Below are 12,402 nucleotides of genomic sequence, written 5' to 3' on the forward strand. Positions count from 1 at the left end.
AGTATTGTAATGACGTTACAATTTAAATTAAATGTTTTATTTTTTTTATATTTCGTTACACGTCACTACGTTTGTATAGGTTAACTTCGGACATTTTTTTTGTGGTTTTTGTATTAGACCCGACATAAATTTGTTGATAGGTCAATGTGAATCACAAATAAAAATTATGTAGTAAACATTTTACATATTACTATTTCTTTTTGTTTTGTTTTGTTCTCAAACGAAGGCATAATAGTGTTTGAAATAATATATTCAATTGTTAAGAAAATGAACTAAGTTATTATTTGATAGGTTTTTCAAAATCATAGATATTATAATCTATTACTTCTCGTAATAACTAATTATTAAGATTTTTAGTAATGTTAATAGGTAATTATTATCCACTTTACTTTGGAATTTTTAAAATCATGCCATCGAGTATATAACCAGAAATAGAGAGGAAATAAGGGCCATTCATCCCTGGTATTCATCAGGCAAATGGGCCATATATCACTTTTAAATATCAACTCTCGTTTGCGCTGAAATCACAAATTAGAAAACTGAAATAGTACAGCGCCAACATCTAACTTATGTGTACGTCTACGTATATTCTAAAAATATTCTGTATTTATTATGATAAAGACAATATCTCTAGCAATGGGGGCCGTTCCATTCAGTGGTGAGAGAAAAACAGCAGAACATCTAATTACAAAACAAATGGAATCACATTTTAATTAAATATTAAATACACAATTTTGTAATTTTCGTCCATTATAGAAAAGCTCAAGTTAAACTGGTCGATTTGAAGTAAAACAATAATTATTTTTGTGTCGTCAATTGTGACGACACCCGTTAATTGTTTCGAATTAGGGCTGGCCAATCGGAGCGCAGCTGTCACAGCAATGATTTAACAGAACAGTTTTCAAACAAATTAAATGATATTTCGTCTCTATTTCTGGTTGTATACTCGATGAATAACGTATACAAATTTATTATAATACTCACAAATTGGACACCGCTATCGATACATTGCAATAAATCGTTAAATAAAGATAGAACTATATTTTCTCCATAGATTCATTTATGACTTAACTCAAGAAAAAGTTTTATGGACATGGTAAAATGAGAACGCTTCTTACATCGACTTGAAGCATTTTCTGACCTACTAAAGCCAGCGATTTCGTGTCGAGTCCGTTACGTTTTTGGTGGGACACTAATAATTTACAATTATAACATTTTGTAGATAGAAAGTCTCATTTGCTCATCAGTCATATTTTTTTTCTCAAATCGTTGTAATACTGCGAAATCATTGAAAAAAAGTCAAAATTTTTTATATATAATAATAACGTACACACTCAACATAGCCCCGCAGTAGGGAAACCCTGTGTCGCGAGTGCCATGGACACACACGTAGACGACCACAAATTACACCCAAACTCACGAGAGAAATAAATGTAGGCCATACAAGTATTTCTCCCGGCGCAGGAATCGAAACTGGGACCTTGACGTGGCAGTTCGGCATGGTAACCGTTCGGCCACAGAGGCATTTCAATAATTGTTTATCCCAGTATAACGGCGATATGTGAACGAAGTCGCAGGCTAAAACGAGTAAATCAATAACTTACCAATATTATCGTTTTTATAATCGTGTTTATAGATAGGCACAGAGGAAACTTTTCTCAATTCGGCTACTTCGCGCAGGCCACGTTCCACGTAGTTGCGGAAGTAGAACGATGAGCTTTGCATGAATGTCCATATGTCCACTTCGGGGTGACGTAACTGTAAACGAAAAGTATTTATAACACAAATCGAAATTATGTTTATTTTCAAGGTAAGTAAGGTACACTTGAAGTCGTCAAATTACAACACAACTAATTCATAAGCTAGGACATTATTACAAAGAGCTAAAAGGATCTTTGTCATTCAAGGAAACAGTATAATAATTTTATATACAAAATTTTTATTTTGCGATATTTTTAAACTTCGTACACGGCAATTTTTTAATAACAATATGGATCTTATCACACAAGCCATGTATTATGTTGCCCCTTAAACATGTTTGCGAATTTGTGAAGACGATTGTTGGGTATGTAGTCTATCACCCTCTTACTACTGGTTGGCAACGGATTGAGTGATTCGAGTTAATAAATTAAATTGCGACTTAGTATTAACTTTTATAATATTAGCATTAACAAATATCGTCGCCTTACTTTCTCAAACACGTATCTTAAAGAGCAAAGTAACTGAAATGCAGAATATGCATTGTATATACAAATTTGTAGGCTGCTTTCACATTTCCTTCATATTCACATTCTGGCTTTTATCTATTCTTACGGTAATGCATCCAAACTAACACCCTTGATAAGAAATTTAAAATAAATAGAAATTTTTGCCATCTCCTGAATAATCACTCTTTATAAGACACGTGTTTGAGAAAGTAAGGCATTGTATAGTATGTTATGATAACTAAGGGAACTACTAGCCCGGCAGTTCAGGCGTCATACATTCTGAAGGTGGAAGGTAGTCTGGGAGTCTGCTGAGAGAACACTGGTTCGCTGGCACTAAGGTAGATGAGTTTGCGCAATGTTGACTGCTAATTTAGATACAGTATTTGTTGTCATGACGGCTTGAAATTAGAGTATCATGAAGTAGTCACTACAGTCTGTTTCAATCCATTATACAGTATAATCTCAGTACAGAGTACTAAAATAACGACCTCAAAAGTTCGTGGAATTACATTTACGTGGGGCGCACTGTAAGTTTCCGGAATTAATAAGAAAAAAATACTATAAATGGTCAGAAATTAATTTATTGTTTCTCAAAATATTCTCCGTTAGCGTTAATGTACTTTTTCATACGAATGAACCAATTTTGAAAACATTTATCACTCCTCCGTGACAATCTCTGAAACATATTTTTCATTCTTTTGGACAGCCTTTTCAAGTGATGAAAATTGTTGACCGCGTAACTGGTTCTTAATTTTTGGAAATAAATAAAAGTCACAAGGTGCCAGGTCGGGCTGTACGCGGGATGGCTCATAAAATCAACGTTGTTCACTTTCAAAAATTCATTTGTCTGTTATTTTTACGGAGTTTGTCAATAACTTCCGGCAAACAAATGGTCGTGTACCAATCACTATTAGACGGTACAACGATTCTCCAAAGCAACAGTGGCCACGTGTCCAGTTTTATTGAAAAAAAGAAGCAATCATCCGCTTAGAGGCACTTTGCACGCGCGCCACTTTGGTTGGTTTCGGCTCATCTTGAAAGACCCATACGTTCGTTTGCTGCTTTCTTTTGGGATCGTAAATATAAATCCACGTTTCGTCACCTGTCACTATGTCCCACACCAAATTTGACGCCCCTTCGTTGAATCTGGTAAGCATGACATTGCACCAAGTGACGCAGTCCGTTTTTTGAGCCTTAGTGAAATTGTGTGGGATCCACCGAGAGCACAGCTTTTCACAATCAAATGTTTGTGTAGTGTTGATTGTATTTGACTCATGTGTCACATGCCTGTCTGTTTTGATCATACGACGCACAGCATCGATGTTTTTGTTGTTCACAGCAGTGGACGGGCGATCATCACGAAATTCGTCACTGATATTCAAACAACCGCGTTTGAATTCTGCAAACCAGCTATAAATAGTCGTCTTGCAAGGTGCTTCATCGCCAAAAACAGTTTGAAGCCGAGCGAAGCTCCGCTGAGCTGTTGAATTACACTTAAAGTCGTAGAAAATCATACTACGAAAATTTTCACGAGTTAAATCCATGATGATGTAGATAACCAATTTCTAAAATGACGCCACAATGTAAAACCAAGTGACAGTCAAATGAAACAAACTGTATTCTACAGCCAAAGAGTTCCATTTTCAAATGTTGTATTTACTTTTTAAATATTGTTTATATAAGCGGCCAGTTCCGGAAACTTAAAGTGCGCCCTATGTATTTGCCAAGTTTTATTTAAATAGGTTACCGGAAAGTGAGCGAAACATGAATTATCCCCTAGTTCGCCACGCTTAGAGGTTCAATACTTTCTTCAAAATTAAATGGGATCAATACTGAGGTAACCTTTTTACAAAAAAAAAAAATCATCAAAATCGGTTCTTAAATTTTTAAACCGGAACATACTTACAAAAAAAAATCGAACTGATACCTTCATCCTTTTTGAAATCGGTTAAACAGTAGACAAACCGGTTTGGTTAAAATTCTAAAGCAATCTGTAAAAGTAATAAAAGTACTCACTCGCAAATCATATAACTGTGAAAGAGCGTCCTTATTATGCTCCTTGCTGCCGATTCTCTTCAATATAGAGGACAACTCGTCATGCACGCCGCGCGGCAGCCGATTGGCGTTCAAAGCAGAGTTGTTGGCTGTTACAGGGGCAAACACATTGCCCGTGTTCATAGCGTCTGACGAGTTCTCTTTCTTGTCATCTAGTTTTAGTTGCTGAAAAATCATGTGCAATTTAGACATATATGCTTCACTGTTTTGAATACCAAAATGCCAAGACTCGTAGAAATCTAAACAAATTGGCAACAGAAGTCATACCTAGGGAAACATTATTGTCGCACAGGTGACGCTTACGTCACCAGTGCGCTTCGGAGATGAAACAATGTGTAAAAATGGTGTTTTGCAGCATATCTAATTGCGAAAATGCTTCCATAAGCTGTAATTTTACTAAAAAGGAATTACATTTCACAAAAAGTAAATATTTTAATATACATTTGGATTGATAAATTTTAATCTTATATTAAAGACAAGTGTTTTAATTATAGACCAAGCCGCATCCCTAACATTTTACGGAGTAGTAGTAAATTTACGGACACGCGCTTGTGAATGTGTGAGAACAAATCACGGTGCAGGGAAATTCTTAGTACGCACTGAAACTATGTGCATATGTAGTAGTAGTGCGAAAGGGGGTGGAGCACAAGTGGTAACACTCGTTTTCGAAGAAATAAACGTTGTTTGCATTGTAAACAGAGTTCATAATTAAATCTTGAGGCATGCCAAAGCATTCTATCGCGACATCGTGCTCGCGCCTGTCGCACGTTCCTCTAAGATCATTATCATTTAAATTGCAACTATAATACCATAATTTTAAGGTATATTGCTATTCGTCACCTAGAAATCCCTTGCCGTCCCGTCCCGTCAGTGGCCGCCGGGCCTTAGAGTGAAAACCTCAGCTACGCAAATTTACATATTGTAAAAATGTTTTAACAATATTTTTCTTAAAGCCAAACTTGTTTAAATATATATTGTATTACAATAACATACCATCTAAGACAGACGGCTGTTGTTTGTTACATTTAAATGCTAACAAACAATACCTAACTACAAACAAATTGACTTATAATTACACTTTGAACAGTACGTGTGTTCTATTAGGTCTACACGACGTTGTCTTTCCAAAGTTCTAACGGGTAAAATATTTTATTTTCGAATTTGCAGCACGTTCATTCCGATATTCCAGCGCGAAACGCATCATGCGAATCTTGAGAATATCCACAACCTAGGGGTGGAATCCCAACCCACGTCTCGTCCCCCGATGATGGAAATGGGAAGGCGGAATCAAATTATGCAATTCCATCGCACGCTCTCCGTGATATACCCTGTAGAATACCGATAAGCAGGCAACTTTACAGCGTAGTTCAAGGTCCAGACTTCACCTCTACTAATAGCTTCACCTACAAGCCTCTTGGCATGCTTGTCGATTGAATCCAAGGCCAGTTTGTATTTAGCAGAGCCATCACATAAGTGGCAGCAGTACTCCATACACGAACGGATTTGAGTATCATGACGTTTTTGCCACCATAATGTTCATATAATAATATATCATATTTTTTGTGAAAAACTAGTTTGTTATTATTATTGACAGAAAGATCGAACAAGCGCAAAGAAAAATTCTGTCGGTCGAGCTGGACTCGAACCAGCTAGTTCGCCAAACCGGGGCTACCGCTCTCCCAATTGAGCTACGGAACGAATCAGCAGACGTTACGAATTTCTCTAAAATAATATTGCAACAGCACACTTTATTGTTCTTCCTGAAAAAAAATCGATACGAGCCTTAAAACGAGATGTTCATGTTAAGACTGCGATAATGTAACTTACCTTGAGTACTTTAAGCAAGTACGGAAAAAGATCAGATTCATTTACGTCAGGGATCTGCGTTAAGTGGTTTGTGATGGACGCGCCCTTCATCTTGACTAGTGTGTGCACCAGAGTTTTCACAGTACTGTGGATAATAATTAACGTTAGGAAATGAAACTATTTTTCCGGATTTAAATCGCGTATATTTGTTTTTTCAAACAAACCGACGTTTCGGGTCCCTATAGTTAAAAATAGGGTGGTTTGCATTAATATTAGACATAACTGGTTGAAGACTGTACCACCTCAGTCAACCGTGACCATGGGACCTGTAAAGGGCCCGAAACGTCGGTTTGTTTGAAAAAACAAATATACGCGATTTAAATCCGGAAAAATAGTTTCATTTCCTATGTGTAACAATCGCGAAAACCTAAGAATTCGATAAATTAATGTTAGTTTTGTACTTGCTTCTTCACCTACGTGGCCACCTTTAGACAAGTATTTAAACTGCCTCAGTGGCCGAACGGTTGCCATTATGATCTGCCACGTAGAGGTCCGGAGTTCGATTCTCAGGCCGGGAGAAATATTGGTATGTCCTACATTTATTTTTGTCGTGAGTTTAGTTGTATTTGTGGTCGGCGGAGTTATGAATGTCTGCGTAAAAAAAAACTAGTACTATATATTGTTTTATGTATTATGCTCAGGCCACACAGAGGCGGTCGCTGAAACGTTCCAAGCACGGGAACTTTTGTAATTTACGAGTTCAACTATCGAGTCGTAGAAAAGTCTCGAGAGAGACTTCAACCATCTAGCAAACCCTACCACGCTTTGTGTGGCCAGAGTATTACCCTTTCCGGGCAACCAATTCCCGTTGGCAAATATCAAACTGTATCAGAAATTGTTCTCCCTCTAGAAAGGCAGGTTTAACACGCATTTAAAACACAGGATGAAAAGACAACTCACCGATAAGGCGTGTCACTAATTTCAGGGTTCTTTTTCCAATAGCTATTAGGATATGCCTTATAAAACAGATGTATTTTGTATAATACAGCGTCATAGTCTATCGAGTGGACGTCCCACCCTGCTATCATCTTCAAGGTCTTCCAAAAGCATTTTAGAAGTAAGTCCTGGTAGCGTGGGTAGGCTGGATCGGAGACGCCGATGGATTCATGTAAGAGTGACACTATTGCGCTGGAAACATAGAAGTTGATTGGATTATATGACACAATTTGAGTACTAACTTTTATTACGAAGGAAGGTAGACTGAATATCTGTACGTACAGAAAGGCATCTACTGATGGAGTAGCTGTGGGCATGTAACGGCTACGTAATATTGGGTGAAGAAAAAGTCATAAAGTGGTAATAAATTTGTAACTACTGATAATCATTTAATGAATAACCACATATATTAATGTATATTTTACATTTTTGTAACAAATGTTTTGGCAATTACAAAGATAAAACTGCGACTCTGACTAAAGAATAAACAACTTACCTATAATATACTAATAAAAAGAACACGTCTCTATAAAACCGAACTCACTCAGTCACTGACAAGATTTTTAAATTGCATCTACAAAGGTGTCTTCATGCGCAAGAGACGTTTTAACTTTCAACAGATTTTTCAAAACAACAAGGTGCTATATTATGCTTGTGCAGAGTATAATTAAGTAGATAGATCTTACCACAGCAAGGCGGTACGCTGGGAGTGCTCCATGACACGAATGCAGACGTTGTTGAGAATTCGGGCAAGCTTCTCGCCGTCGCTAGCCGAGCCGCCTTGCGGTGTGCTTGCACCCAGCACGCTGAGCAACTCACCGAGCAGCGACGATAGCGCAGACTCGCCTACGTGAGAGCCGCAGCCTCCCGTCTCGTAGAACTGATGATACAAAGATTTCTCACATTGACAATCCGAATTCTTTTCGTTTAGAATAATTCCCAATTGTACGAAAGAACGTCTCACAATTTTCTTTTACAATCGATCAATGAAAAAATGGACACAAACTGTGTAGACGTGTTTTAGGAACTTTTAAAATTTTTCCGAAATATTGGCATTTTGTCTAGTGTAAAGTTTATTCATTAATTCTGATAGTTACACTAACCGTGTTAAGAGCTCCGGCGAGGTATTTATAAGCAGGCAACGTGTCCTGCGTATCGGCAGTGCCGGTTCGGAGATGGCGGACCTGCGTCGCTATTGCCGCGACCAGTCTTTGTTCGTGCGCGGCCAACGCAGCTCCTCGCCCAGACACAAGTACACCGGAGATATGCGAAAGGGCACGGATTGCAGCCTGAAAATGAATGATGAATGAGATGAGATTCTTTACGTAAGTAGCAACACGAAAGTATGGATATGTGTGAAGAATGATGCGAGGAGGGAAAGATCTATGGCAATAGTGTAGGGAGTGAAGGTTTACTGACTCTGCCTACCGCAGTAGGGCATGGTAAGTTTTAATTGTCAATAAATTTATCATCATAATTCATTTTAAATGGTATTGGAAGTGTGGTATATGAATGAACTAAATGGTAACATAGCATGGTCTTTATTTATTTAGTATTGGTAAATACTTACATTCAAGTCAGGACTGGCGATTGAGTGTATGATGTCAGCGAGCTGTGAGTCGTCCACGTTGGGCTGAGTATGCACAGCGGGCGTAACTAGCGGGTGTGGCGCAGACATCGACACGAGGCGAGGCGGTGACGACGACGGTAGCACACTGCAATGAAGGCATGTCAATAATTTTAAAGGTCTTATCATTGTAGTTTATGCCATCTAAAAGCTAGAATTTCAAACTCACGGACAGTATTCTGAGACCGTTTTCCTGTAGCTATGACAGTTAGGGTAGCTGCCCTTGCTGACCAGTATCAAATTTCCCCCCTACAGATGCCTGCCTATTTCATGTGATAAGTATTGTGTATACATGTTGTATAACTTTCAAAAATAAAATAATATCTTCAGTGTAACTTCTTCGTGGGATGCCATCTTACAACGAAAGTACGCCACTAAACAATGGCTCGTGCAGAACTACTACCAAACTCTTCAACCATCTAGTAAACCCCTTAATAAACAAATTTGAAATATATATATGAAAGCAGCGTCACCATTTTTTTTTTTTTTTTTTGCCTGGGGAAATCTTCGCCGATTGGGGATACCTCTTCGCCGCGGGGGCAGATCTTCTATCGGCTAAAAATCCACGGTGGCCTTCTCGGGTGCTCTAGTGGGAAGGATCCGGGATCGACTTTGCGCACCAGAAGGAGACAACTGTCTCAACGGACTCTTGATCCGCCAACATAGCCGCTACTATGCCTGGCGGAGAGAGATATCGCCCAATCCGGGCAACCAGGATGTTCCGCTCGGAGGCCCATGCGGGGCACTCCTCCAGCGTGTGCTGGGCGGAATCCTGTTCCCTCCCATAGTGGTGGCACTGCGTTGTCGACTCGCGTCCAGACTTCGAGGTTGGGCAGAATCGCGCCGACAGCGCGCTGGCACGAGATCCACGGCTGTTCCAGCGTCTCGCGCCACTTCTCGAACGCCCTACGGCCCTCCTGCCGCCGCATATCCGGTGGCGCAGCTTTCTCCGCCTGGCGGAGGCGCGCGTAATCTCCGCCAGAAGCAGCGCCACCAAGCCTAAGATGACGGTACCTCTCTCACCTTTGTCTAACAGTTGGCAGCTGCGGCCTGTGTCGTGAAATGGCAGGCACCCCGGCGGCAGCCGGAATGGGATCGTCGAGGAACTTCAAGTCCAGTTCGGGCAAATCTGGTCGATTCAAAACCGGCACCGCTGCATCTAACTCTGCTATCAATTTAGGGTCCAGTCCGAATGGTCCAGAGATTACTTTCGCTTCCGGTGGTGGGCTAAAAATGAAATATCGTTGAAATAAAAAAAGGATGTACGACAGTGTTAAAAGACAGTGCGGACATCAGATTATATCAAAATACAGACACCACAGAATCAGTATTGTTACAAGCACTTACATATGCACCGGTGGCGGTGGCGGTTCTTCCTCTTCTTCGTCTTCATAATCACCGTTAGGAACTTGGTCTACTGATATCATGCGGCGCGAATCCCCTTCCTGTAACAACACATAAATGTATGTATAATTTACATACATTCTGTATGCCGCTTATTATATTATTTACTATATTCTCAAGCAATAATAATTAAAGCAAACATAGTACTATATTTGATCTCAGTTCAGATCTGCAAAAATGAACTGCTCTGATCGGTCGATCTTCGGTCACCGTCTAGTAGCGAGGTATTAAGAGAACGGAACGACAAGAACCAACCAGAAAGTGAAGGTATGTTGAGTAAAGATGATTTATACTATACAATAAACATATTTATTTTATTACTAGGCGGAATATCGATACCCTACCGCAGCGCAAGTATTTCTTACTTTTCAATTTCACAGTTCTGCTGCACATTTACAAAATTTTAAAATTGAATATTTTTTAAAAAAACTTAACGTCACAGCCTGTAACTTGGACTTCGTTTTTCACCAATTGTACTGTTTATGCTGGTTTCAAATTAAATGCATATTGGTTTAGGAACGGCCGCGTAATTTCGTTCGTAGATCGTCCAATTTTATTTCGAAAACTTCGCTAGCTGCGCTTCGATAACACTGTTAAAGTACCTATACTTACGATATCAGAGTGAGGTTGTATAGGTCGACCGGAAGCAGACAGAGGGACGACCATTGAGCGACGTACCTCCGCGCTGCGATTCTTGCCTGCCCGTTTAATTCGCTCTTCGAGTAGCGACAGGTCTTTGTCTGATATCTGTAGTAAAAACAAGTAATCACAATTTCATTGTCAGCTGGTCAATCATAACGCGATTTTGGACGTTGGCTTTTTGAGATGATTTCCAGAATGATATGTAACTTTATTACCTGTCCAATCATCTTGTAAACTTTCTCCCCCTCCAGGAAATAAGCGCTGGCGACGCAGTTAAGTGCGGCAGATCGCACAGCGTTGTCACGATCGCCAATGTGCCGCGCTAGCTCCTTTAACGCCACGGCGCCCGTCGGGGACATCACAGTAGACCCGTACGTTTCAATAAGGTGCCCGATGCATTCCAGACATTCTGTGAGAATAGAATGCTTACTCATTAGCTTGTACATTATAAGTTAAAAAAAAAATGTAATGGTTCCGAAATAAATTTATGTCAAAAATTTGCGAAAGAAAAATAAACCAAATATAGAATTACAGCTTGACCGCCTAACTTTAGTCCTCATATCCGATCTATTGAAGAATGATTTGGTTGAGATCATTTCCCTATGGCACACTATGTTAGAGTTAAATTTATGGTGGTCCGTTTATAGCTGAAGTAAGCAAAATTTTTTTTCCTGCGCCTGATGGTAAACTACACGCCTGTCCATAACAATTCCAAAATATGATTAAGCCACTCTTACCAGCTCTCTGTCGAGCGTTCTTAGACTTGAGTCCTTCCATCAAATAACCGAATAGCTTGGTAACGGAGTACACAACGCAGATTTGCTTGAAAAGAGCTTTGACGCCGTTACGAACAGTGTCTTTTGGATCTCCCACCTGATGAAAAGAGACAATTATTAAATCGATTATATTTCAACTAATAATAATGCATCAAATCAAAGAGCGCAATCTAAGTTCATAATTTGTTTAATAAATATTCATTAGCTGATAAATATTAAACTTCTCAGACAAGATACTAAAAGTAAATACAACAATGAATATTCTAATCATTCTCATTATGAAACAGAATAAAGGTCGTGACTAAATGCGTAACCCCAAGACTGCTCAATAAAATGCTAGGAATCTAATAATAGTCTAACCCTTTTAAACAATTAAACTATCTCGTCCAGCAAATAGTCAATTTTGGTCGCCTATTAGACTACACAACTTATACTCACATAATTTTATCTTTGATTGTGATTATAAGAGACAATTTTGTTTTTTAAATCTACATTTTATGAGCGAGGGACGAATAACATTATTCACATGTACCACGGAATTATAAAATCGGTCTATATTAAGACATAATGCAAAATGAAAATTACCTTTAAAACCAAATATGGTATGAAGCAATTAGCCTCATATTCAGCCATAGTATAATCGCTGTCCATCAAGAACTGGAACACCAACGACAAGTATTCCAAACCCTTCAATATTACCGAGGGGTTTGTGTCGAAGAAGCGCAGCGTCAGCCATTTCAGCACGAGATCCAAGTTCGCCATTAATGAAGGGCCATTCTCTTGGAGATCTTCAGAAAGTGCTTCTATTGCTTTTAGATGATATCTGTAAATGAGATATTTATTCGACTATGTTTTCGAATGCTGATTTTTTTCTAACTCGTTTTCTACG

General features: G+C 39.0%; 1 protein-coding gene across 1 annotated transcript in view; it reads right to left on the reverse strand.

Annotated features, from left to right (window-relative positions):
- The window catches only part of LOC113228891 (protein mini spindles), a 52,471-nt gene that overhangs the window by 3,802 nt on the left and 36,267 nt on the right, over positions 1-12,402 (reverse strand). The window contains exons 21-33 of the mRNA XM_026462322.1: positions 12,099-12,336; positions 11,475-11,610; positions 10,953-11,146; positions 10,708-10,842; positions 10,039-10,136; positions 9,715-9,918; positions 8,635-8,779; positions 8,168-8,353; positions 7,751-7,944; positions 7,029-7,256; positions 6,090-6,213; positions 4,224-4,427; positions 1,605-1,758 (exon numbers count right to left, since the gene is read on the reverse strand). Coding sequence (XP_026318107.1) covers positions 1,605-1,758; positions 4,224-4,427; positions 6,090-6,213; positions 7,029-7,256; positions 7,751-7,944; positions 8,168-8,353; positions 8,635-8,779; positions 9,715-9,918; positions 10,039-10,136; positions 10,708-10,842; positions 10,953-11,146; positions 11,475-11,610; positions 12,099-12,336 — 2,240 coding nt within the window. The remainder of the gene's footprint in view (positions 1-1,604; positions 1,759-4,223; positions 4,428-6,089; positions 6,214-7,028; positions 7,257-7,750; positions 7,945-8,167; positions 8,354-8,634; positions 8,780-9,714; positions 9,919-10,038; positions 10,137-10,707; positions 10,843-10,952; positions 11,147-11,474; positions 11,611-12,098; positions 12,337-12,402) is intronic.

The sequence above is a fragment of the Hyposmocoma kahamanoa genome, unplaced genomic scaffold (genome assembly GCF_003589595.1).
Source record: "Hyposmocoma kahamanoa isolate Upper Pololo Valley unplaced genomic scaffold, ASM358959v1 262, whole genome shotgun sequence".
NCBI lineage: Eukaryota > Metazoa > Arthropoda > Insecta > Lepidoptera > Cosmopterigidae > Hyposmocoma > Hyposmocoma kahamanoa.